Genomic DNA, 24,647 nt, shown 5'->3' with positions numbered 1-24,647 from the left:
CCGAAAGCAAGTAGGCTAGATTAAAAACTGACTACCTAGGCACCCCAAGCAGGTGAGAAGGAACAGGTCTCCTTACTTCAACTGAAAGGTGAGAGCACCCACTTTAGCTAAGGTTTCTATCTTAATTTCCAACAATGACCTATCTGCTCATTTGTTGAACTTTGGCTTTTTTAAAAAAATTGAAGGGCATGCTTTGTGGTCCATGCTTCCTGTGCCATGCTAAATGGCATCACCAGGGTCTGCCCCCCCCCCCCGTAACTTCACCAAGAGTTGCCCTTCATTATCATCACCAGAGGCCACCGCTAGGTTTCACAATTGGGTCCTGAAATCTCAGCCTTGGATGCTCCTGACCTGGTAACCCTACCCCATTGCTGAAAGTTCTGCTGCATCCAGTGGCATCCCTCTTTTTGTAATAGCCTGCCCTCTGCTGATGTACGTGGAGCAGATTGTGGCCTTTTTACCCCCCCCCCTGTTTTGTTGTTGTTGTTTAGTCGTTTAGTCATGTCCGACTCTTCGTGACCCCATGGACCAGAGCACGCCAGGCACTCCTGTCTTCCACTGCCTCCCGCAGTTTGGTCAGACTCATGTTTGTAGCTTCAAGAACACTGTCTAACCATCTCATCCTCTGTCGTCCCCTTCTTCTTGTGCCCTCAATCTTTCCCAACATCAGGGTCTTTTCCAGGGAGTCTTCTCTTCTCATGAGGTGGCCAAAGTATTGGAGCCTCAGCTTCAGGGTCTGTCCTTCCAGTGAGCACTCAGGGCTGATTTCCTTCAGAATGGATAGGTTTGTTCTTCTTGCAGTCCATGGGACTCTCAAGAGTCTCCTGCAGCGCCATAATTCAAAAGCATCAATTCTTCTCCCGTTTTGGGTAAGCATAAATCCTTTCACAAACAGAATTTTCACTTAGTATTACATTGGATTCCACCCATTATTATCATTTATATTTATTTGATGCATATATACATATTATTATTTTTAAAAAATAACTTCTTCTTCTTCTTCTTCTTCTTTGATTAATTTTATAATAATAATAATGGTGGTGTTTAAACACCACTAGCTTGTGAGTTCTCTTGCTACAAGCGCCAATTTGATGTAGTAGTTAGAGCAGGGAGGAGAAATCTGTGGTCTCAGACTACAACTCCCAACAATCCCTGCCAGCACGGGCAATGTTCAGGGACGAAGGGAGCCAAGTTACTGTACTGTTAGCAAAGTCACTTAAATAATGCAGAGTTCAGAGAGAATAAAAACCCTGCTAACACTTTACTGAGGAATCTGAATAAAAACAAATGTATAATTTGAGGAGAAAAGAACAAAGGGGTTTTGACTTTCTTACTCCAGGCCTTGTGCGTAGCAGGGAGATGTTCAACTGTACAAACAGAGGCAAACTCCCTCAGAACTACTCAGCTAATCAGAGTGTGTGTTACCTCAGTGAGAATCATTCCATTCTGCTTGCCAAACAACACCTCCACTGTCACAGCCCCTTGGTTAGTTGCCTTATAAACCACAGAATTAACCCTTAAGTCCCACACTGAATGATCTTTGCTGTTGCACCACACCTTTTGCTACCTTCTTATTCTATGACTGTCAGATGATCCTAAAAAAACCTGTGCATTGTACTATGACTCTTTGATATATCCGCCGTAATAAGGAATGGATTGACACAGTTTTCTGCATTTTGGGGGTCTCCTTGTGGGTGTGACAGTGGGGGCTCTCGCGGTGACCTCCTGCACTTCAGACACTGCAGCTCCTGAAGCATATTACACATTTCCTTTCAAAGGCATCTCCACTTGCTAATGAGCAGGCCATTAACATCAACAGGACTGGTGCAAACTCGTTAGCAAAAACAGTCTCATTAGGGCCCAAGGATAAAGAAAGACACAGACAAGAGCAAAAGCAAGCTTTGCAACCTTGAAACCCTTTGATTTATTTACATTTGGTCACAATAATGTTTGTGTAATAAAGAAGGGTCGTGGTGTTTCCAGAGCACCAACAGTTTTTTACGATGGTGGCAATGAGGACAACAAATGCATTTTGTTGAAAATTATTAACGACAAATTGTGACCATTATTGCCTTTGCTAATTGGCAGCAGCGTCAAATGTAGTTTTGCCGCTCTATCTTGGAAACTGGAAGGCGTAAGGGAGAAAATATGATGCTGTGATTCGGAGTGGGAGACCCGTTTGTTTTGTATTTTAAGGCAAGCATTCCAACCACAGATGGGGAACCTCCAGATATCGTTATTTATTAGATTTATTACTCAACCTTTATCACAAGGTCTCAGGGTGGGTTAAAACAAGATAAGTAATATTATATTATATTAATTATTGATACGCCATAACTTTTTGTCATCATAAACAAAGAATACATTTAATGCAATTTAAAACTAAATAAAAACAGCACACACACACCATTGAAAAATTGTATTAATTCAGAAGTATAACAAGTGTGGAAAACCACATTAGGCCCAGCTGCATGTGGAGGAGCGGAGACACGAACCTGGTTCCCCAGATTATGAGACTACCGCTCTTAACCACTACACCACACTGGCTCTCACTTGAGAACTGTTGCACAAGGGACTTTGATAGGTTGACCAATTGTCAGTCATCTGATGTTATAATGATGCTGGGTGTTTGGCAGGTGGGTTGTCCCGCCCACCTGTCAAAGTTGGCCTGCAGGGGCCAGAAACATCCCCCACCCCTGAAGTATAAGTTAGATCACAAAAAAACCCACCTTTTTGCCTGTTGAAGGCCATGGTGAAAATGGAATGCACACATGAACAGTAGGAATGCTTCCTTGCAAGGGTGTAGTAGGTCTCTACAGGGAGATTCATGGCACCTCCTGGATCCTTGTAACAAGACAGGCCTTTCCTCACATGAGTTCCGCCCATTAACAATGGGCATTTTATCGGTAGTAAGGATATGAGCCTGCCATCCTGGGCTTGTGCAAAGTTTATTGAGATGTGAAGCAAAAAGGGTTCCTACATAAAACGCTGAATTATATACCTCTCCCAACCACAACTCAACCCTTCGTCTGATTTTTTGCCCCTTTCCTTGGGTACTGCAGTGCTGAAAAATGCCTTTGCTTAACCGGCAGACTGGGCAGCCTTCGTTAATTTTCTTCAAGGACTCCACTAATTAATCAAGGTTTTTCAGCTTCATTTAGAGGCGGTGACATCCTGCGCGCTTATGCAGTTTGCTGAAGGTTGATCCCTGAAGCTTCAGCATTTTTTGCTTCCTCCTGGTGAAATCAATAGCTTTCATCTGCATCTCAGCTGCCTTCTTTACAAACAGACCGAAGCAGAATCTATGGCTGCTGCTGTTTCCCCCCCACCCCTATTTCTGCCCAGAGATCTTAATTGCTTAGAAGAGAGGTTTTGGCAAAAGAGATGAGTGGCAGCCCCTTCTGCCCATGGCCCAGGATGCCACAGGCTGCAGCTCTGGACATAGGGCAGAAGCAGGAAGCCTGTGGCCTTATAGATGTTTCCATAGAATCATAGGACTGTGGAAAGGACTCCAAGGGTCATCTAGTCCAACCATCTGCAATGCAGAAATCGCACCTACAGCATCCCTAACAGATGGCCATCCAACCTCTGTTTAAAAACATCCAGCGAAGGAGAGTCCTGAGGGAGTCCATTTTGCTGTCAAATAGCTCTTACGGTCAGAAAGTTCCCCCTAATTGTAACTAAAAATCTCCTTTCTTGACGTTTGAATTCATTGGTCCACGTCCCACCCTCTGGAGCAGCAGAAAACAAGCTTGCTCCATCTTCCATGCGACAGCCCCTCAGATATTTGAAGATGGCTATCATAGCACCTCTCAGTCTTCTCTTCTTCAGGCTAAACACACCTCAGCCTGGATAGCTCAGCTGCTTAGAGTGTGGTGCTTATACCGTCAAGGTTGCAAGTTCAAACCCACTAAGAGACAGCTGCATATTTGGTTTGGACTAGATAATCCTCAGGTCCCTTCCAACTCTATGAGTCTATGAATCTGTGAACTGTTCTATGAATCTATAAACTCCCTTAACCATTCCTCATCAGGCTTAGAGCTCTCATCAGTCACAGACTAACATTTTATTTATAAACCACCAACTCATTACAAAATAAGTAAGTCACAACGGTGTACAGTTGTACCTTGGTTCTCAAACAGAATCCGTTCCAGAAGTCCGTTCGACTTCTGAAAATGTTCAAAAACCAAGGCACGGCTTCCAATTGGCTGCAGGAGCTTCCTGCACTCAATTGGAAGCTGCTTTGGACGTTCAGGTTCCAAAGAATGTTTGCAAACCAAAACACTCACTCCCGGGTTTGTGGCGATCGGGAGCCAAAACGTTCGAGTCGCAAGGCGTTCGCGAACCAAGGTATGACTTTATAATAAAATGATTAGAAAACCCATAAACACACAGAACAAATGACCAACACTGAACTACCATTAGTTAACTGAAAATGCTTGGCAGAGCAAACACTGTACAGACACTATCTCTTTAAAGCACATTCAAAGCACATTTCCCTCTCAAAGAATTCTGGGCACTGTAGTTTGCTAAGGGCTGCTGGGAATTGTAACTCTGTGAGGATTAAACTAAAGTGCCCAAAATTCTTTGAAGGAAAGAATGTTCTCTAAAGGTACAGTATGTATGCATCCTAAAACCTTTTCAGCAGGCGAAAAAAATATCAGTGTTTTAGGTGCCTGCCTGATTTCCACAGGATCAGTGTTCCTTAGTGATTCCTACACTAAAAATTTTTTTGTTTGTGTAGAAACCAAATTACTATAAGATAACTGGGAAAGTCAGCAGGACCTCTGCAGATGATCTGGCCGATGTATAAGGGTAACCTGGTCCTAGGCCATGCAGGGCTTCACCCACCCACAGTAATACCTTGATGTTAGCTTGGTAATGTCCTGGCAGCCAATGCAGAACTTTCAGCACTGGTGTAATATGCTGGTGTGGAACTGTTCTGGCCCAAAGCCGGACTGCGGCATTCTGTACTAGCTGCAGTTTCTGAGCCAAGCTCAAGGGTAGCCCCACGTAAATAGAGTGCAGGGCTACCCCATAGGGCAGGGGCAGATGGTATGGTTAGGAGTGCAGCTGGATCAATCTTTGAGATTGTAAGGGGGCAAAAACTAAGAGGCATGACAGGAGTTGGGAGTTCAAGAGCTACCTGGAAGGCCATAGGCTCCCCACCCCTGCTGCAGGGCTCGTATTATTAATTACAGTTAGTCATACCTCGGGTTGCAAATGTGATCTGTGCAGGAGGCACATTTGCAACCTGCAGCGTTTGCAACCCACAGCACCGCGTCTGTGCATGTGCATGACGCGATTTGGCACTTCTGCGCATGCACGTGACGTCATTTTGTGCTTCTGCGCATGTGTGAGCACCAAAACCCGGAAGTAACCTGTTCCGGTACTTCGGGGTTTGGCGCGGTCCGCAACCCGAAAACGCGCAACCCGCAGCATTTGCAACCCGAGGTATGACTGTTATTATTAGTTAAATGTATTAATTCATTTTTTTGCCACATCAACTCAAAGCGACTTGCAATATTTTAAGCAAAAAGAAAACACATGCACACATGAAAGCCAGCATTAAATAATAATAATAAAAACCTCTACATTAAAGCATCCCACCCACATGAAAAGACCACACATAGTTAAAAGCCAAAGGTGTGGTTAAAAAGGAATGTTTTTGCCTGGCACCTAAAGATTTGTAATGGTGGCGTCAGGCAAGCCTCCCTAGGGAAAGCATTTTGCAAGCTGCAAGTCACCACTGAAAAGGTTCGTTCTTACATTGCCACCCTCTGGACCTCCCATGGAAGGGGCACATGAGGAAGGCCTCAGATGACGATCGCAGAATCTGGGCATGCCCCCTGGGTATGCAGCATACCTTTAACTCTGCAACCTACACAGCGTCTGCACTGCTTGTCTCTCTGATCTATTCCGCACGATGGCCCAGGTGCATCTGCATTTCTAAGCTGGTTAGGCTGAACATACTGCAGAGAATGCCTCTTTTGCTTCGACCCACTTTGGAGTCTTAAAGGTCCACCAGGGCTACACTCTTAATGAGACTGTCTCTGAGCTGGCTTGGACAAGAGCAGGCAGAGAAGCCTCTCCTGAAGACACCAAAGTCCAGTCTGAAGACTCTTTCACAACTGCTGTGAGTCCCACCTGAACACTGGGGTTGATGACTCAAGTTAGAAACCAGACAATGAGCTTGATTACATTTTGTTCCATTCTGCTGGAAAGGTTTAACTGCCTAGCCCAAGGCTATGGGGATAAGGTAGGACATATCTATATCTTTCTTTGCCCCAACCTGATGCCCTCCAGGTGTTCAGGGAGTTGTAGTTCTCCAGTGCTCCCCCAAAAAATGTTTAGGGGTCCTCTCATTTTACTACTCATATTGAAATACTGCCACTCAATGAGGCCAAGCTTAGATTCACAAAATGTTTAGGGGTATGCGTACCCCTGCGTCCCCCCAGAAAAAAGCACTGTAGTTATTTAGATATAATTTAAAACAGTTGGTCAGTCAAAAAGATGTGCTGAGCCCCCAATGAACATGGTACATCGCTTCCCTTCCTTTGGTGCTATTTGCATGTTAAGGTGTGATGTTAGCATATATGAATGGAGAAAGGGAAGAGTTCCCATATTAATTCTTAAGGAACTCTGGCCAAATACTCTGTCTGCAGATGTGATAGTTCTGGCAGGTGGAGGAAAACACACACACACACACACACACACACACACACACACACACACACACCTACTTTCATCATTGGGGCTAATGTGTGAGGGCCATTTTTGTATTCAGCATTGACTAATGTACACATTTTTGCAAACAATTTCCCCTAATACAATGCATTCTTTATGTTATTTTCACTACCCTGTGTATTTGTATGCACAATTCACCCTCATATTCACTCTTCGTAAGTGTGGTTGGGTTGGAGAACTGCACCGAAATTCGTATCTCTCCAAATTTTGCAAAGGATAACTGCATTTTCAGGAAGTATGAATTCAACGGGTTTGCATTCAATTTATTTATTCGGCTTTGCTTTTCATATCCCACCTTTCCTCCACGGAACTTCAGGTGGCAGACATGGCTCTCCTCCTCCATATTATCCTCACAACAGTGTGAGGTAGGTTCACTTAAGAGATGATGACTGGCCCAAGGTCACCAGGCAGCTTCCGGTGACTGAATGGGGATTTGAACCCTGGTCTCCCAGCTCCAATCCAACAACCTAACCATTACACCACACTGCCAACTGAACTGAATGCCTCCCCCATCCCTATCAGTGGGTGCTTTAACACACACCCAAGAGGGACATGGTTTTGAACTCCCCGATCTTTCAATCTAGTGCTCTCCCTTTCTTTCAGCCATGCTCATGTTAGCTACTAGAGCCTAACTGATGAAAAGATCATTCAGAATAGTGTGTGTGTGTGTGTGTGTGTGTGTGTGTGTGTGTGTGTGTAGCAGCATGTGGACAATTCAGCACTCCACACCCAGTGGCATAGCAAGGTTAAGTGGTACCCGGTGTGGAAAATTTATTGTCACACCCCCCATTGAAATTTATTTATTTTCTTGCCTGCATAAATGGTTTCAAATTTTTAGGGGGAGCCAGAGTTGTTGAGCTTTTTAGGGGAAGCCAAAGTTGTTGAGCTGCTTTTTTTGGCAGAGACCACAAGACCACATGCCTTGCAATGGGGAGTCTGCCTGCCGCTGAGGAGGACCATTTTGGCAGTGGGAAACCTGCGCGCACCAGAGCCACAGCATCTCTCAGATGTTTAGTGCCGCACAGCCTTTAGTCACCCCCATCAGAGGTGACACCCAGGGCAGACTGCACTCACCGCACTCACCTTGCTCCACTCCTGTCCATGCCTCACACAAAGCCCTTTGCCAATGCTTGCATGCCCATTTGTCTCAGGCCCCATCTGCATTAGGCATTTGAAGCAGTATCATATCACTTCAGACTGTCATGGCTTCCCTCAGTGAATCGCAGGAAATGTTGCCTATTAAGGGTACCGAGAATTGTTAGGAGACCCCTATTCCTCCACCCCCCTGAGCTACAATTCTCCGAGTGGCTTAAGAACAAGCGAACTCTGGGAACTGTTGCGAAGCAAAAGAGAACATGATTTCTGACCAAGGATGGCACAGCTTACTGAAGCAGTTGTCTCTTACGTTTTAGTTTCCACACATGGGGAAATTGCAACCACAGAGTCTCTAATTGGGAAATCACAATGCATAGCCATGCAGAACAGGACTCAAGGTCAAGAGAGGCTCAAGGTGCTTGCATAGCAAAGGAATAAGGATACAAAAGTCTATGAGGGAGGAGGAGGGGACTGGCAGACCTAACACTAATGCAGGGAAGAGGAACCTGCAGCCTTCCAGATGTTGGACACCCAACTCCAAGCATCCCCAGCCAGCCTGGCCAGTGGTGAGGGGAGTTGTAGTCCAGCAAAATCTGGGAGGCCACAGGTCTCCACCCCTGTACTATTGCTTTTGGCAACCATAAGGTGTTTACTTTCCCGCCCTGTGGAACGCCCTCCCATCAGATGTCAAAGTGATAAACAACTACCTGACATTCAGAAGACATCTTAAGGCCCTGTTCAGGGAAGTTTTTAATGTGTGATATTTTAGTGTATTTTTGGTTTCTATGGAAGCCGCCCAGAGTGGCTGGGGAAACCCAGCCAGATGGGCGGGGTACAAATAAATAATAATAATAATAATAATAATAATAATAATAATAATAATTACATTGCTTTTGGTGGGGGGAGTTTAATAGCATCTTAAAAGTGAACATATTTTTTGTGTTCATGGACCTCCTGAAAAATGTTTGTAGTGGAAGTGTGCAAGAATGGTCAGGTATCAGTCCTCTTTCTTGCAGTATAAGAAATATCCCTCTTTGAAGTTGTAAAAGGCTCTATATACCAGCCTTTTATTTAACCTACCTTGTAGCCGGATTTCTCCTCCATCACAAAAGGATGGAGCTTTTACTTATTTAAAAAACTACTATGCAGTTTCCATGCTTGTTGCAGTGAAGGGTTTTCCTCTCGCCTCTTGCTGTTGTGCTCATGATGTCCTGCTTGTGGGCTTCCCATGGGGCATCCATGTGGCCACTGTGAGGACAGGATGCTAGACTAGATGAGCAAGTGGCTCTTTTTGTTTCTTTGTATAGTGTATGAAAACGAGGCTACTACTAACCTGTTCCCAGGCCAGTAACCTCTGGAGGCTTATTTGCAAGGCTGCTATATATTCTGAATTAGGCTCAGGATCAGGTACTGTAGCTGCTGAACTACTAGTTCGGACCCTAGTGGAACATTTGGGGGATTACAATTCTTGTTTTTTAAACTGTTGCATTAAGAACTGGAAAGTCCTTGTTACAGCACAGCACATCCTAGCAAGAAAAAAGAAATCTATTGTGAAAGGAACACAAGAGGAGCCCCGATGCATCAGACCAAAGGCCCATCTAGTTCAGCTTATTGTTCTCAAGAGTTGAAAACCAGGTGCCTATAGAAAGCCTGCAAGCAGGACCTAAGCACAACAGCACTCTCTCCTCCTGCAGTTTCCAGCATCTGGTACTCAGAGGAATACCATCTCTGACACTGGCAGTAGTACACAGGTATCATGACTAGTAGCCACTACAGATGGATGCATTTGTCAGTTTCAGTTTCTCATTTTTCCAGTCAGCTCAGTTCTCCATATTTTCACGTGTATGCATTTTTAAAAATTAAATACTCCACTTGAAAATTCATCAGCATTTTAGTATGCGTTTGTCCTAATCTACACATTTTTGCATGCAGTTACCCTTAACAGAATGCATTTTGTATGTTGCTTTCATTAATATTTGCACATGTTATCCTAGAATATGAATTTTGTACCCATTACTTGGCTGGAAAACTGCATTGCAAAAATCTGAAGGGTGGATTTTGAAGGGTGTGCGTGTCTCACGTTGTGCATTACATTGGGAAGGGTGGGTTAGGCAGGTTCACATTTAAATGCAAACAAAACTGAATTTCTCCCTCATCCCTAGATTAGCCATTGACAGCCTTCCTCTCCAAGTCCTGCTTAAGACTTGCTTAAGCTAACTAGCTGCACAGGCCTGGCTCCAGGTAATAGAGGCTCCCTTAGTGCCCGCCCCCCAGCTATCTTGTGGATGGGATCCTCCTGTAATGGTGGCAGCTCTAAGCTGCTCCCACAACTTGCCAGCCTTGCTTTCTGAATTACGCAGGCTGCACCCCCCAAGGCATGTATGTTAGAGAGCACAGCATAAATAAGTTGGTGGCCCCAGGGAGTTTAGGTGTGTGACCTAGAGCTCTAACAATCAGTGCCACAATCAGGCTACCCACTCTGTCCCAACTGCCTGGAAGGAGACAGTCCATCTTTCTGTCTAGTTGCGGTTTGGCAGTGACACCAATCTGAGCTCTGGGCCACACACACACAAACTCGGTGAGCCCATTTTAATTCTGCTGGCCTGATCTGAACATACACAGACTGATGTGGGATTGGCAAGACTGGCTGTGCAGCCTCAAGCTCCAATCAATGCCCCTACCCCAGTCCCCACCACCTGCTGTCATGGGCAAGCAAGTGTGTCAGGGTAGTCACAGAAGCAGTGGACACAATAGGTTTCTGATTGGGGCAAGTTCTATGGCAAAGTGACCCCGTGTGTTGCGGCATGCTGGTGACAGGCCTGCTCTCTCCCTCTGAGGAACACAAACTCCCCATCCCCCCAGCAACGTGCTATAGATTTCTGGGAACTGTAGTGTGTAAAGGGTGCTGGGAATTGTAGCTCTGTGGGGGGGGGGCACTACTATTCCCAGGATTCTTTGGGGAAAGTTCAAAGTGATATAAATGTGTTTTAAATGTATGGTGTGGATGTGACCAGAGTGTGTGGCTTCTCGTGTCCACTGGGATTATGAAGAGCATGGGCTCTGATTCAGTAGCACAGATTTGGAACCTTTGGCCCTCCATCAGCCCCCAAAAGCATGGCCACCAACCAGGGATGTTGGGAATTGGAGTTCAGCAACATCTGGAGGGCCAAAGGTTCCCCACACCTGGGGAACTGAAAAGCCCTACTTCCACCAGTGCTGTTGTTGCCATGTTGTTGTCACATGACAGCATTGCAATGACAGTGCTGGGAAGGCTTGAGGACCCAAGCCTACTTCTCTGAGCCTGCTTCCAAGGGGCTCATTTAGGCATGTTGCTTCACTAAGGGATGGGGGACAACTCAGTCCCTGGTTGCAATTTAAGCAATAAGCAGCCAGCACCCAACTTCTGTCATTCAGCTGGACAGAAGGGGAAGGGGTGAAAAAAGACGACAACAGTACCATCAACAACAATTCAAGGGGGAGAGATGCCCCCACAAGCTGAGCAGCATATTTAATCATCACCTTCAACAAATCAGTAGTGCAGCAATGTAAACAGAATCCAGGAGAACTTGAAAACTTGTTACGCACTTGAATCAAGGATGGCCAATTTCTACATTCTCTGAGGCCATTGTAGCCACCACCAACCCACCTTAAAGAGTGGCTTGTGGCCTCTTAAGTGTGTAGCATTCTCATCTGGCTACCCTCACTCCAATTACAATAATAAAGGACCACAATTAGTATTGCAAGCTATTTGACTTTGGTTTGCCAACCAGGGGCTGGATCTGGTCTCTGGGTTGCCAGCTGGCCACTCCTGACTTAGAGAGACAGCCTGGAATTCCAGTTTGGAAATTAAAACAAAACCCTCATCATCAAAGCTCAAGAGTCTTGAAGAGTTGCCCTTCAGTATTAGATAATGGTAGCAAGGGAGGTGGGGGGTGGAGTGTCTGTCAAAGGTGTATTCACCTTTGGGGAGAGACAAGGTTTGCCAAGTATGAAGCTGGTTAGCAGTGTTGGTGAAGAGAATGCAGGTGACAAATGAAAGTAAACCACAAACATCACCATCATACTAGTATGCATCTTCCATTGACTTTAAAAAAGGGGAGTGGGGAGCTGGATTGTACAGTGTGGAAACTCTCAATCTCTGTATCAAACGAGGTGCTCAAGGGAGACTCCTGCAGTTGCTTTCAATAAACACGAAGTTTTTGAACCTCCTTGGTGACTGGACAATTGGTGTTTCTTGTGAGAAACACACAATGAACATGTAACAAACGACAAATAAAGGGAAAGGGAATTGGGAGTGAGAAGAGGCATTCATCAATTGGGGATCAGAGGGAATAATCAATTTGATACCCCCGCCTTTGTCTCTGATACCCCGCTTTCAAACTGTGCAAATATTCTTTGTAAGATAGACAGCATATCAAAGGTATTTTTTTTTCAAGTGGAAGAGAAACTTACAGTGTTCCTGACTACACAAAGGGAAGGCTTCCAGTATATGTGTAGAGTGCTCTTGAACTATGCAGGGGGATAAGGGGAGTCATAGACATGGAGGTATCACTTCTGTTCCCACCAGTGGCAAGACTAACAATAATTTAAACACACACACAAAACGGGGAGGGGGGCACTTTACAATTGTAAATGTGACCCATGGGGTAAATTCTTCCCATGCCCTGGAGACAGCACTGCTTCACATTCTGCAAGCTCGGCCTCCTATTCCTTTTTGGAAAGAAAGTACAGTCCGTGAGAGATGGGGAGAGGGACCCAACAGTCCTTTTCTGCAGCTGAAGTGCTTTAGAAAAGAACACAGTCCAAGGCATCCTGGCTAGAGCAAAGCTGTGGTTTTTGCAGTCAGAACTGTCTCCCTCCACAAGAGGGAGCGTGTGAAGAAGATGGCCATCCCCCGAGGCAAGCATATTTTGGGGCGGGTAGCACAGGGTGTGTATTGCAGTCCTGGGCAAGATGGCGCTTTTCACAGTTTCACAGGAGTGGTTTTAAATCCTGCAGCATTTCGGAACCAGCACCTACCCTTCACAGTCTTTTGTTTCACAGCTTCTTTTGCCAAATTTCCCTTGAAGTCCAGATTCAAGTACAGGCAGTTCAATTTTTTTTTAAGAAAAGAAAGATCTGCAGTAAACAAAAGTGTCCATGTAATATATTAGCAGTGCTATCCACAACACAGCAGGTTTCTGGAGGCTCCTTGTGCAACTGAGGAGCAGAACAGGCTTCTGAGTCATTTGCTGTCCCTTTGCGAGTGCCAGTCCATGGCTATAGGATTTCCTCCCTCTGGTTCTTCGGCTTCGGCGTCACCTGCCCGTTGCGCAGGAAACCATTCTGGTTGTGCAGCAGCTTTCCCTTCTCCCGATCTGGCCATGTAAAGATGGCTTCGTCACTGTCTAGCTCAGATTCTGAATGCATCAGGCTAGTGTTCTGGGCCTGGGCTTTCTGTTTACTGCCTTCAAATATAAACACATAAAAAAGTAAGATAACCTATTCAGTAAGAATCTCTCTCTCTGAGTGTGTGTGAGAGAGACTCTTGCTGCATATTTTATATCAGCATAAGAAGCTGGTCCACCTAGCTCAGAATCAGGGGTGGAGCGCCTCCAGTCCACAGGCAATCCCATTCTGGTCCCACTTTGGCCTGCAAGGTCATTTTCCCCAAACCACACCATCTGCCCCACACCTGACTTTGCAAATGATGTCAAGTGTGGGGCAGGTAGAGATGCAGCTGGATTGACTGTGCATCTGGGTTCCCCATGGGGGACTTGACTGCACAGCCAAATCCAAAGGCTGAAAGGCAGCAACTTTAAGCCTGCTTATCAGCCACACTTGAGAGCGTCTGGATGGTTATACACAATCTTGCTTCCAATACCATTTGTGCCTGCAAAAGCTTTGGGGTGGTCATACTGCTTTGTTTGCAATAGGTGTGTTTCCTGCCGCTTTCATAACACATATAGTCAGTGGGTGGGTTTTGCTCTGTCCTGCTCTAAAAAACCCCCTTTAAAACCCTTTAAATATCTTTCCTAGCTGCCTACAGCCTGAGCAAAGCTATCTGCCATGATGTGCCTTGAATGAACATAAGAGCAAGCTCCACCTTGGGAGCAATCACTCCATTGGCAGAATTGTGTTGGAGGGGAACAAGCTATTAAAAGGGGGGCAGAAACAAAGGCAGCATGCAACCCTCTGATGGCCTTGTTAGTACTTTTTTAAACTGTGTTTTTTCAATGTGTGTTTCCAGAAATATCTTTAAAGATTGTCAGTTAAAATCCACCTGGAAAATGAGACTTAGTCCCACCTCCATCGAGGTAAATGGGAAAGAATGGATCAGGGGTTGTCGACCTTTTTAGACCAGTGGGCAAATTTTGAATTCTGGGGAAGTGCTGGGGTTGTGACTTAACCCTAAATGGCTTGCATGGACAGCATGACATAAGACAGAATTATGGAGACAACCAGCCTTGACAAACTTACGCTTACCATAAGACAATAGTTACAGCCCTATTGTGAAGATCACACAAAACTAATGAGCACTTTAAAAAGCAAAACTGAATGACAGATATAATGTAGAAGTTATTCTGAATTCCTCTCAGAAACCCTCTACTGCCGAAAGTGCTCCTAGCACATGGGGAAAAGGTGACCCCCGTTTTGCTGCCTTTGTGGCAAGCATCTTGACATGCCCTGTTGGACAGAACTCTGAGGGGAACAGACACAACTGAATCACCGAAAACTCAGCTTTCAAGCAAACACCCACAGAGCTACAATCTTCCCCTATGTCATGCAGTGATTTCAAAACCCTTGAGAATAGAAACCAGCCTGTGTCAGCATTCTGTGAGTGCTAACCTCTTTTCTGATGTCTTACCTGCTTTGGGATTTGGTTTTAATTCCAGGCTCTCTTGATCTGTGGCATCCAAGATCTTGTATTTGCTCTTCCTTTTGGGTTTTCCCTTACGTCTTAAGAAAAAGTGGGGGTGGGGGAGAAAGAAACAGAATGAAGCTTAGATGGAGTGGGAGGCCCTCACAGAGAACGAGCACCTAACCCAAAAGTAAGAGCAGTGAACTTAACTGTTAAGGGAAGAGGGGTCTGGAAAGGCCTCAGGGCCTTACTCACTTTTTGCAGCAGCAGACCACCACCCAAGAAAAGATCCCCAAGGAGACCACGATAACAAACGATGCAATGACAACGTAGAGCACACTCCATTCTGTAAGGAGGACAGAGATAGAATCTCAGCATCAGACTCTGGAGCTTGAACTAGGAGCCTCATAGTTGGGGCTGGGGCTTGGATCCAGCTTCTGGGAGCTGGGGCCAGTGCCTTCATCAGTCACAGAAAGAGGAACAGATATATGTGGCATTGGTCCCTGCAAGTGGCAGGAAATATAAAGTGCCTGGATTGGCCAAGCCTTGAAACCTGGTCTTCTGCCTTCCTTGCCTGGCCAAGAATAGATCAGCACATTCCACCTGCTACACTTCAGGTTCTAGCTGAAATACAGGCCCTGGATCTGTCTCCAGCTCTCAGAACTTGATCTCAGGGACTATGGGTTGTAGACCTTACAGTTCAGGTCTGCCTAGGGGTATAACTGCATGCTGCCCTGGCTTGGCTGACACTGACCCAGCTTAGACAATCATTGAAGCCAAAGTTTAGATTACTATTAATGATTCACATCCGGCCTTTGACGCACACACTTGAAAATTAAAGTTTCTCTTTCATTTTAGAACAAACCACAGTTTCTTATTCTGAATCAATTGAGGGAACTGTGGTTTATTCTAATTAGTTAAAACAAACCTGGGTCAATTTGACCATGATGATTGCCTGAATTGGGACATTTAGAATAACAGCAGGCTGAATTATGCTCCCGATGCCATGGGAGACAGAGGTGGAATCCAAATAGGGGCAGCTTCTCTGAGTGCATATGTGTAGAAGAGTAGGGTGCAAATAACAGATCAATTAACTGGCTGAACTGAGGACAGGGCAGGGCAGGCACTGACCCCCGAGGGACTTGCTACGGAGCAGGGGTGCCAACTTGGGCTCCAGGTTATGGGTGCCCAATGGCTTCTGTGACAAAATGTGACGTTGTGATGTCACATTACATCAATGCGCTGCAGTGGCACTTCTGAGGCCTGGCAAGACCTCAGAGGAGATCTTCAAGACCTTATGTGGCCTTGGAGATTGCATATGAGGCCTTGTGAGACATCTGACGTGACTTCCGGTTTGTACCAGAAGTCGCGTCAGAGACCTGGCAGGGTCTCCAACATCGCCTTGGGGGTTGCAATGGGCCTGCGACACAACTTTTGGTAGAAACCGGAAGTCACATTGGTGCCTGTACTGTGGGTGCCCGGGCCCCCAGGGCCCCTATAGTTGGCGCCTATGCTAAGGAATCCCTCAAGAAGTGGCTTTACAGTTCTACATTTGCATGTTGCACCAGGCTGGCTCAGGTACCTCTGCTGGGACTATAAGTAAAGTGGGAGAGTTGGATGAGATACAACTTTGATGTCTCAACTGACCGCTAATGTGGGTGGTGACATCCCCTCACTAAGCCCTGTCCTACCAATCACCTAAGATGAGGCCAGAAGCTGCTCAATATTTAAGACACTAGATATAGTACAGCTACTGATTTCTGCAGAGATTCCGGGTGATCAGGCCATTAATCCCCTCCCTCAAACATATACGGTTCTCTGGCTATACCAAACCAACACCCAATACCCTTTTTGCCTGTTCTTCTTTCCCTTTGAGGGCTCCTTCTCCACAGTGGGGCATGACACAGAAACAAACAGAAACTTTCTGCATTTAGGCACTGAGCCTCTTGCAGAGGCTGTTGCCTTATTAACCATGAAAGGAAAGAGACAGTGGTACCTACCACAGTTGCTCTCGCCATCACCTAGTTGCACTTTGATGAAGTTCTCCATCCAGAAAGGGTCACAAACACAGCGCTTGGTGAAGGAGTTGCAGTGCCCATGCTCTGAACAGTTCAACTGGCAGGCTAGAGGAGGGAGAGCCCAGTCAGACACCACAATTCAGTTTCACAGTCAGGGATGAGGATTCAAACATTTCCCCACTGACTTTAGATTCTCAAGTCATCCAGGTTCAGAGCTCCATTCTGTTCCTTATCTTGGGCTCACTGTAGTATGCACACATCCCACTTGGATATACTGGATGTGCTTGTGGGGGACACTGATCAATATCATGCAAGCAGGCCCTTGTTCATAAGACAAGTCTGTGCTACATGCCATTGAGAAGTGCAATAAAAACATCTAGTGATGTTTGAATGCCCCCCCAAAAAACCCTAGATCCATGCATGCACATATACACACTGGTGCAGAAAGTTATGTGCAAACACTGGGGGCTTCCCCTGCCCCCAATGCCATTTTCTCTCACTTTCCAAGTTTCAAAAATATATTTGTGGTCTCTTTTGCTGAATCCAAGCTTGAGTGCCAGCTCTATAATAATGGTCAGTAGGGCTGCCTTTTCCTAATACAACATCACTGTTTGTTCTTGGTCCATGAGTAGCACCCAGTCAACTTCAGGTTTCAGCCTCAATGGCCCCTGAGGGAGATGCCAAACCCCAGCCAATGTGCATAATGTGAACTTCCTGCAGAACATAAATCCCATAATGCAACTGAGAGTTAGCAGGATGGTGTGTGGGTGTCTGTGTCACAATGCAAAGGCAGAGGCGGCCAGCTGTCAAGAGGCTTTTGGCTTCTCCTTCACAAAAACAGAGCTCCGCATATCCCCTGCTATAGCTCTTCCTCCACTTCCCACTGTGTGTTACACTGCCAGTTGTCTGCTCTTGCCGCTTTGCTTCTCACATTTATGCCTAATTCCCTCTTTCTTGTGCCATCCCCAGAAGTGGGAGCAGTTCAGCATGCACCCTGCATCAGTTCAAGAAAGCAGTACAGATAGCAGCATTATTAATTGAAAACTTATACTTGGAACCGTGAAGATTTAGAAGTGCACAATGGGAAGTAGCTTTCAAAAAAGAAAAAGAAAAAAAAGACTGACAATGGGAATAGAATGGAGGATAAAACCTTTTTTCTTCCCATAGATCAACTGCAAGGTCAAAGATATGGTGGAGAAGGAAGGTGAGGAAAAGGGTGCTAAAGTGGATATGCAGGACTGAAGCCCCTCCTATCAAAACAGTAATAGCACTGTGCTGCTGGTTCATATGGCATGAACCATGGTAGTAAAATGCAATAGCTCAGAAAACTTGGCATAAAACTAGTCTAAGAACTCCCAGAAGAAAGGATCAGCAATAGGGTATCAATACAACTGGGGGCAGGCATCATATACATTTCAAGGAGGTAAGAAGCAATCGTATCAGTTAAAAACAACAACAACATCCTAATGAGGTAATGCCCAGGGACAGATTCAAATTATGTGGCTTTAGGCAGATTTGTAATCCCACCCCCACCCTGCAACCTGCAATAAACAAGAATAACTCTCGTTTAATTTACTGAGCTCCTGTTTACAGTGATTCCTGAGATAACATACATGAAGTGATCAGAACAACAGGCATGGTGGCTGAGGTTGAGGGAGTGGTAGTCCAAAACATTTGAAGGGCACCAGGTTAGTGAAGGCTGCTATAAGCAACCATATCTTCTCCCATTCTTCAGCTTGGTAGGAAAAGAACCATCACTGTCGGTTTCTAGCTGAAACCTTATTGCTAGGATGCTTGTTGATGGAACATATCATTCAGTCTCTCTGGAATTTATCTAGGTGGAGAAATTGGGGTCCACTACATTGGTCATAGTTCAGTAGCAGAGCATCTGTCTTGCAGGCAGAATGCCCTAGATTCAATCCCTGGCATCTCCAGGTAGAACTGGGAACGTTCCCAGTCTGAAACCCTGGAGAGCCACTGTCATTCAGTGTTGACAAATCTGATTGAGACAGGCTCCATATAAGGCGCCATTGTCCGAAGCAAGTTATTTTTTACTGTGATCCTCAACCCCACCCCAGATATGGTGCACTTACAGATGCAATGGCCTTAGGGGAAGTTGGACACAGGGAAAGTGAAACTTCTCACTGGAAGAAGGTGGTGCAAGGTGACAAGAAATGGTCAGCAGCCACATCAGCTGTTCCTCTGACTTACTGACTGTATTGATCTCCAGCACTCGGAAGATGAGGAAACCTGACTGCTGCTGCTTCCGCAGCTCGTTCTTGAGTGACCAAGCAATGTCATGCCCTTTGAAGATCTGATGAGGAGGCTGATTCCACACGTAGAACACCATCTTTGTGCTGCAATTAAAAAGAAAATTGGGGATACAAGAAGCATAAATAGAAGGTTTCTCTCCAGAAAACCGCAACTACTGGGGGTTGGGATGGGTGAATGGGAAGAACACAAAGAAAGATTTCCATAATACAAAATCTTTAGCAGGTCTCGCCCCTACAAGCCGCCTTTTCCATTAATTCCTCAAGTTTCTTTGGAAGTGAATCTATGTTCTTTGAGAAGTCAGTTCTTGGAAGCAAAATAATTATGCAAAACCAAGGAACCAGACACACATATATCTGCTTTGTTTGCATGATTTATTGCCATTGCAGACTTCAGATTTTTTTCCCCAGAGCAAAATATGCATAGCTCTGCTCAAAAAGGACAAAATGTGAAACAGCCCCCCTGGAACCCTCTCTTAACAGCAAATCAAAGCAGCAGCACCAGAATCGAGCCATGCAAAACCCCATCCTGTCCACCTGGCACAGATAAAAGTGCTCCTTAAAAAGAGACAGACAGACAGAGAGAGAGAGAGAGGAGCGCAAAAAAGAAAATGCATCCATATTCCATTTACTTAATGCTTTCTTAACTGCAGCCAAATATATATTGATCAGATGCAAACCTCTTCCTCTTCTGCTAGGAGGAAGAACGGTAAATGACTGGTCTGCGACTGGGATGATGTGAGGTGGCGGGGGGGCGGGGGGGGGTTAGAACTGAAAGCCCAGAGCACCTCTGTTTCTTGGCTCATGTCATTAAGCAAAAGAATTTTTTCAAGGTTAACGAAAAGTGAACACTTCACTTATGTACCAGAAGATTCAGTCTGGATAAACTTGGCAGGAAGTTCAGATGCCCAGATTTCTGAAAGGACTGGATAATGCACCAGGGTTAATCAAGCACTAGCTTAGGCAAGAGCTCTGTGCTGTTGCGATTCCTGACGCATGAGAACCTAGGGCATGAGGATCCACAATGCAATCCAGGGCTCCAAGCCTGGGTTTGTCCTCCTGCCCCAAAACCTAAGTCCTTATTCTCTGAAGAGGTTTGGCTTGCAGTGAAGCAAGGCTGACAACATAAACCTATGAAAATATATCCACACACAGGGTGCTTGAACTTGCACTTTAAGGCTGAAAACAGTTTTATGTGCAGCCTTTTTTTGTGTGTGGCTATAGCTAAGCGCCCCTTCCCCCACCTTTTGTCTTCAATGGACACATGCATCTAGCTCTGAAATGAATGTAGGGTGCTCCTCCTCCTCCTTCTCCATGTGGGCTATCTCCCTTAGCTTTGGTTTCCAAACAACTGCATGGTCAGTGGCTCAAATGCCTGGCACTTTCTCTTCAGGTTTTTACTGTTTTACTGTTCTAAGAAAGTGGGGGAGGATGGGGAGAGAGGAGTGGTGGCTTCATGGCAGATACAAAGGCCAGAGAACCAGCACTGTTCAAACCCAGCTTCTGCTGCAAACCTGGGGAAAAGCAGGTTTCCTCTGAGCTTGATAATGTGGAGAAGTTAACATGAGACATACAGTGAGTGCATTCTATCTATGTCTGTACACACCATGAAATTCTCATTATGAATGAATATTTTTCAAGGAACCATATGAATACAAGTGCACACAAACTTATCCACAAAATATTTCAATCTTGAAAATCAACCGCCAGCACCCAGCTCAGAAAGGGAGTGCTGTGTTTTATCACTTTCCTATGTCTGTTTTTAAATGAGCAAATTGCAAGTGGTGCCTTCTAGGGTACAACTAGGTTGTCTCGGTTAAGATCCTCTCCATGGTCTCCTACCTCTCCTCTGTGTAAGGCTGAATCTTTTGTACGATGATGTCTGAATCCAGGACTCCCAGCAAAACCGCTATCTGACGGATAAACATGCCCTTCTGCCGTTCTGTCAGCTGGCTGACATTCACATCTAGTATCATCTCCACAAGGTTGTTCTTCCTTGGATCTGAAAAGAATGCATAAGTACCATCTCACTGATGAATTCCAGCTGATTTGAAAATTTTGGCTTGCCCCATTCCCAACTACATTTATTCAAATAGAAATATGAGCAAATGTACATGCTGTGTGAATCCTTGCATCCCCAGCTTGGCACAGAAGCCAACCCAAATAGACAGGTTGTGCAGAGCATCCAAGAGATTCAGCCTTTGGAAAAACTCCAAGAGAAGAGCACAGCTTCTAGCAACTAGACTGTTTTATAATCACATGCTGAACCAGCTCCTGACCTCTTGCCCCTCCCCCCCAAATTCTTCCATTTCCTGATGCTCCCCATCAGATTCTGCTTAACACCTGCCCTCCAAATCTTATCTCAAAAAAGGTCTTTGTTAATACCACCCTCTGGCTATTGAAAAAAGTGTATCACAGATACTACACCCATTTTCTCAGTGTTAGGCAGTCACAAAACTTTTCCCATGCATGTATTGCAACAATTATTACTGCATCCAATTACAAACGGGATTCCAGTTCTTACAACTGTGTAAAGATATCATCAGATGTAAGCTTAGGAAGATGGAAAATTGGAGAAGTACTGATATGCAGTTGAAAATATAATTAAAAGGACCCATGGAAGGGATAGGGGAAAGTCAGGAGATTCAGAGTAATATTGATATTTGGATTTTGTATTGTTTTATGCTGTATGTTTATATTTTCAAAAATCAATAAAAAAGATTATAAAAAAGATATCAACAGATGTAAATAAAGAGAGCCATATATGAAGCTATAGAGGGATCTGGTATTGTTTAACCAGTACAGTGGTGCCTCGCAAGACGAAATTAATTCGTTCCACAAGTTTTTTCTTCTTGCGAGTTTTTCGTCTTGCGAAGCACGGTTTCCCATAGGAATGCATTGAAAATCAATTAATGCGTTCCTATGGAGACCGCTTGCCAGGCTGGCGGTGCGGAGAAGGGCTTTTCTCCCCACCGCAAGCCTTCAGGACAGGTACGGGAACAGAGGGGAAGGCGCGCAGCGCTTCTCCTCTGTTCCCGGGGCTTGCGGTGGGAGGAGGGTTTTTCCTCCCCACCGCCAACATTCAGAACAGCATTCTGAATGTTGGCGGTGGGAAGGAAAACCCTCCTCCCACCGCAAGTCTTCAGGACACCCATCCGAAGGCTGGCACGGGGAGGTCTCTCCGCCCCACCGCCAGCCTTCGGAGGAGCCTTCCGAAGGCTGGCGGCGGGAGGAGGTCTCTCCGCCCCACCGCCAGCCTTCGGAGGAGGTCCGAGGACAGTGGGGAAGACGCGCTGCGCTTCCCCGCTGTCCTGGAGATTTCCCTATGGGCTTTCGTCTTGCGAAGGAAGCCCATAGGGAAATTCGTTTTGCGAAGCGCCTCCAAAATGGAAAACCCTTTCGTCTAGCGGGTTTTTCGTCTTGCGAGGCGTTCGTCTTGCGGGGCACCACTGTATACTGCATGTCTAACAACAGAATTTACTTCTGAGTAAACTTGTACAAGATCAATCATACTTCTCATGTAATCAGACTGATACAGGGCCTTAGTCCAGAAAGCTGGTGTAAAGTAAGGTCTAAGAGGGTGAGCTGGGAAGTAGGGATGGGAGGACCAGTCAATTTACCCTCAGTTTGCTTTCTTAAAAAGTCATCCCAAATATGTGTCAGCATTTTAGTGTGCATTTCTCTGAATACACACATTTTTGCAAGCAATATTCCCAATCATGTGGGTTTTTTTGTACAAAATTCACAAAATACGGAGAAGTGTGAATTTTGAAGAATAGTTGCATTTTGGTTCACAATCACATACTGTTTCAAGAAGTGAGAGTGAGAGTAAGGTAGTTTCACATCCAAACCAACGCCCGCATCCCTACTAGGAAGTCCTCAGTCCAAATCTCACTTCATCCATTAAGGAGGGCTTATGTATGCCCCCCTTCTCCATCTCCATCTCCACATTTACAATAGGGAGTTATAATCTTTACAATATGTAGGCCATTATTACTACGGTACTGTTTGTGAAGTGCTCTGAACACGAAGGGAATGTGCATATATTATTGAAAACCAATAAATGAAAATTTTTAAAAGTGTGCATATAAATGCTAAATATTATGATTAATTAGCAATAGTTTCTCTTCCAGAAGATCAAGTACATGTGAGTGTGTGTGCCTGTGTATTTGTAGCTCACCAGGTTTTACTTCCACTGTGGCTCTGTCCATATCACTCTCCCCTTTGGCGTCAGTCACTTTGAGATGGAATGAATATGTCCCCTCCACCAGGTTGGAGAGGAACAGCACCGCATGGTGGTCTGAGTTATTTAACACCTCCTGCATTTAACAAAAACATACAAGGGTGATGATGCACCTTGCAATCCTGTGAAATACAAGGGAATATATCAGAAGTGCAGGGTCCCAGGGAGACCTAGGGGAGGAGTATGAAACCTATAGCCTCCTATATGTTACTGGACTCCAACTCCCATCTTCCTTAACCATGCTGGCTGGGGCTGATGTGAGTTGGTGTCTACCAACATCTGGAGGGCCACAGGTTCCCACATCTGGTCTAGGGTGACCTCTTTTAGAGCTGCATTTTCCTGAAACATTTCACACCCTCCCTCACTGTAACAGTCCCAGATTCCTGTAGGCAGAGGAAAGTTAGAAGCAAGCTAGGCTGATTTTTTAGCCAACAGCTTAAGAGAAAAGCCATCTTCTTCTAGATACCCTTTTGTAACCAGGACTTTGAAGGAATCACTAGCGTTTGGAGCACTGAGACTATCTTGACTTTCAACATCTGAACTCTAAGAACATGCAGCAAAATTCAGAATTTTGAAGACCATGCAGTCCTAGTCACAAGACACACTTGTTGGTATAGTGAAAAAATCAGGGACATTTCAAAGGTTCATGAGTCAGAAGAAGAGGTTTAAAATTAAGTCAAAACTGAGTGCACTTCAGAGGCATAGCTCCCATTATACCAACCCTTTCTTTGCATTTGCTATAATAAACTAACATGCTTTCCCCTGTGGCATTTTGCTCCAAAAAGCACCTCTGTGTAACTGGTCTTAGAAAGATTTAAGAAGGCCCTGAAGAAAAAGAAAATTCAGTACATTGGACGGTCTCCCTCTTCTTGGCTGAGTGCAGTAACTCATGTAGCACTTTCCAAGCTTCACTAAAATTCGATGAGTCACTTGCACACAAGTAAACACTGCAGAATAGATAGCAGCATTACTCACCCCAGCCGCAGGGCTGACGTCATCCCGAGTCCAAAGGAAGGCGACAATTCCTTTGTCATCTGTGGATCTGGAGCCATCAAGCTCTGCTGTGTTGGTAGGAAGGGTGATGACAACGTTCCCAGCTATCTTTGCTGTGGGTGGCTTATTGATCTCTGAGTATGAAATGAGGACAAAGGATCAGAATACAAAGGAGCTTCAGCAAACTGTAACCTATCCATAACTTAGGAAAAGTTGACTAATTCTTCTTTAGCAATTCTAATCACTTAGTTATGTTTGATGAAGAATATAATAATACCAGGTGACCTGGTTGGGAAATCCAGGTCAGAAGTCCTGCTGTGTAGCCCACTGGGTTGTCTTTAGCAAAGTGCAATGGACTGTATGTGTTTATTGCATAGGGGCAATTCTCCATCTCCTCCAGCTCTCCTCCCTTTCCTGCCCTCTGCTGAGGGATGGCAGTG

At 45.3% G+C, this 24,647-nt stretch overlaps 1 protein-coding gene and 1 long non-coding RNA gene across 4 annotated transcripts in view; one reads left to right on the top strand and one right to left on the bottom strand.

The window, feature by feature from the left end:
- The window catches only part of LOC310767979, a 65,090-nt gene that overhangs the window by 3,751 nt on the left and 36,692 nt on the right, over positions 1-24,647 (top strand). The window contains exon 2 of one of the 2 annotated variants that reach the window (XR_014551132.1): positions 6,059-6,259. This is a non-coding gene — a long non-coding RNA (uncharacterized lncRNA). The remainder of the gene's footprint in view (positions 1-6,058; positions 6,260-24,647) is intronic. The other variant, XR_014551133.1, reaches the window with a different exon arrangement.
- KIAA0319L (KIAA0319 like) overlaps positions 11,306-24,647 on the bottom strand; it is a 58,448-nt gene continuing 45,106 nt past the window's right edge. For both annotated transcript variants that reach the window (XM_083625444.1, XM_083625445.1), the window contains exons 14-21: positions 24,190-24,341; positions 23,152-23,290; positions 20,814-20,973; positions 18,913-19,058; positions 16,684-16,806; positions 14,939-15,029; positions 14,690-14,781; positions 11,306-13,289 (exon numbers count right to left, since the gene is read on the bottom strand). In XM_083625444.1, the coding sequence (XP_083481570.1) occupies positions 13,102-13,289; positions 14,690-14,781; positions 14,939-15,029; positions 16,684-16,806; positions 18,913-19,058; positions 20,814-20,973; positions 23,152-23,290; positions 24,190-24,341 (1,091 nt within the window). In that variant the 3' untranslated portion in view covers positions 11,306-13,101. The remainder of the gene's footprint in view (positions 13,290-14,689; positions 14,782-14,938; positions 15,030-16,683; positions 16,807-18,912; positions 19,059-20,813; positions 20,974-23,151; positions 23,291-24,189; positions 24,342-24,647) is intronic.

The sequence above is a fragment of the Podarcis filfolensis genome, assembly GCF_964270895.1.
Source record: "Podarcis filfolensis genome assembly, chromosome: 8".
In the NCBI taxonomy this organism is placed as follows: domain Eukaryota; kingdom Metazoa; phylum Chordata; class Lepidosauria; order Squamata; family Lacertidae; genus Podarcis; species Podarcis filfolensis.
Note: the sequence above shows the minus strand (reverse complement) of the source record. Positions and strands in the feature narration are given on the sequence as shown.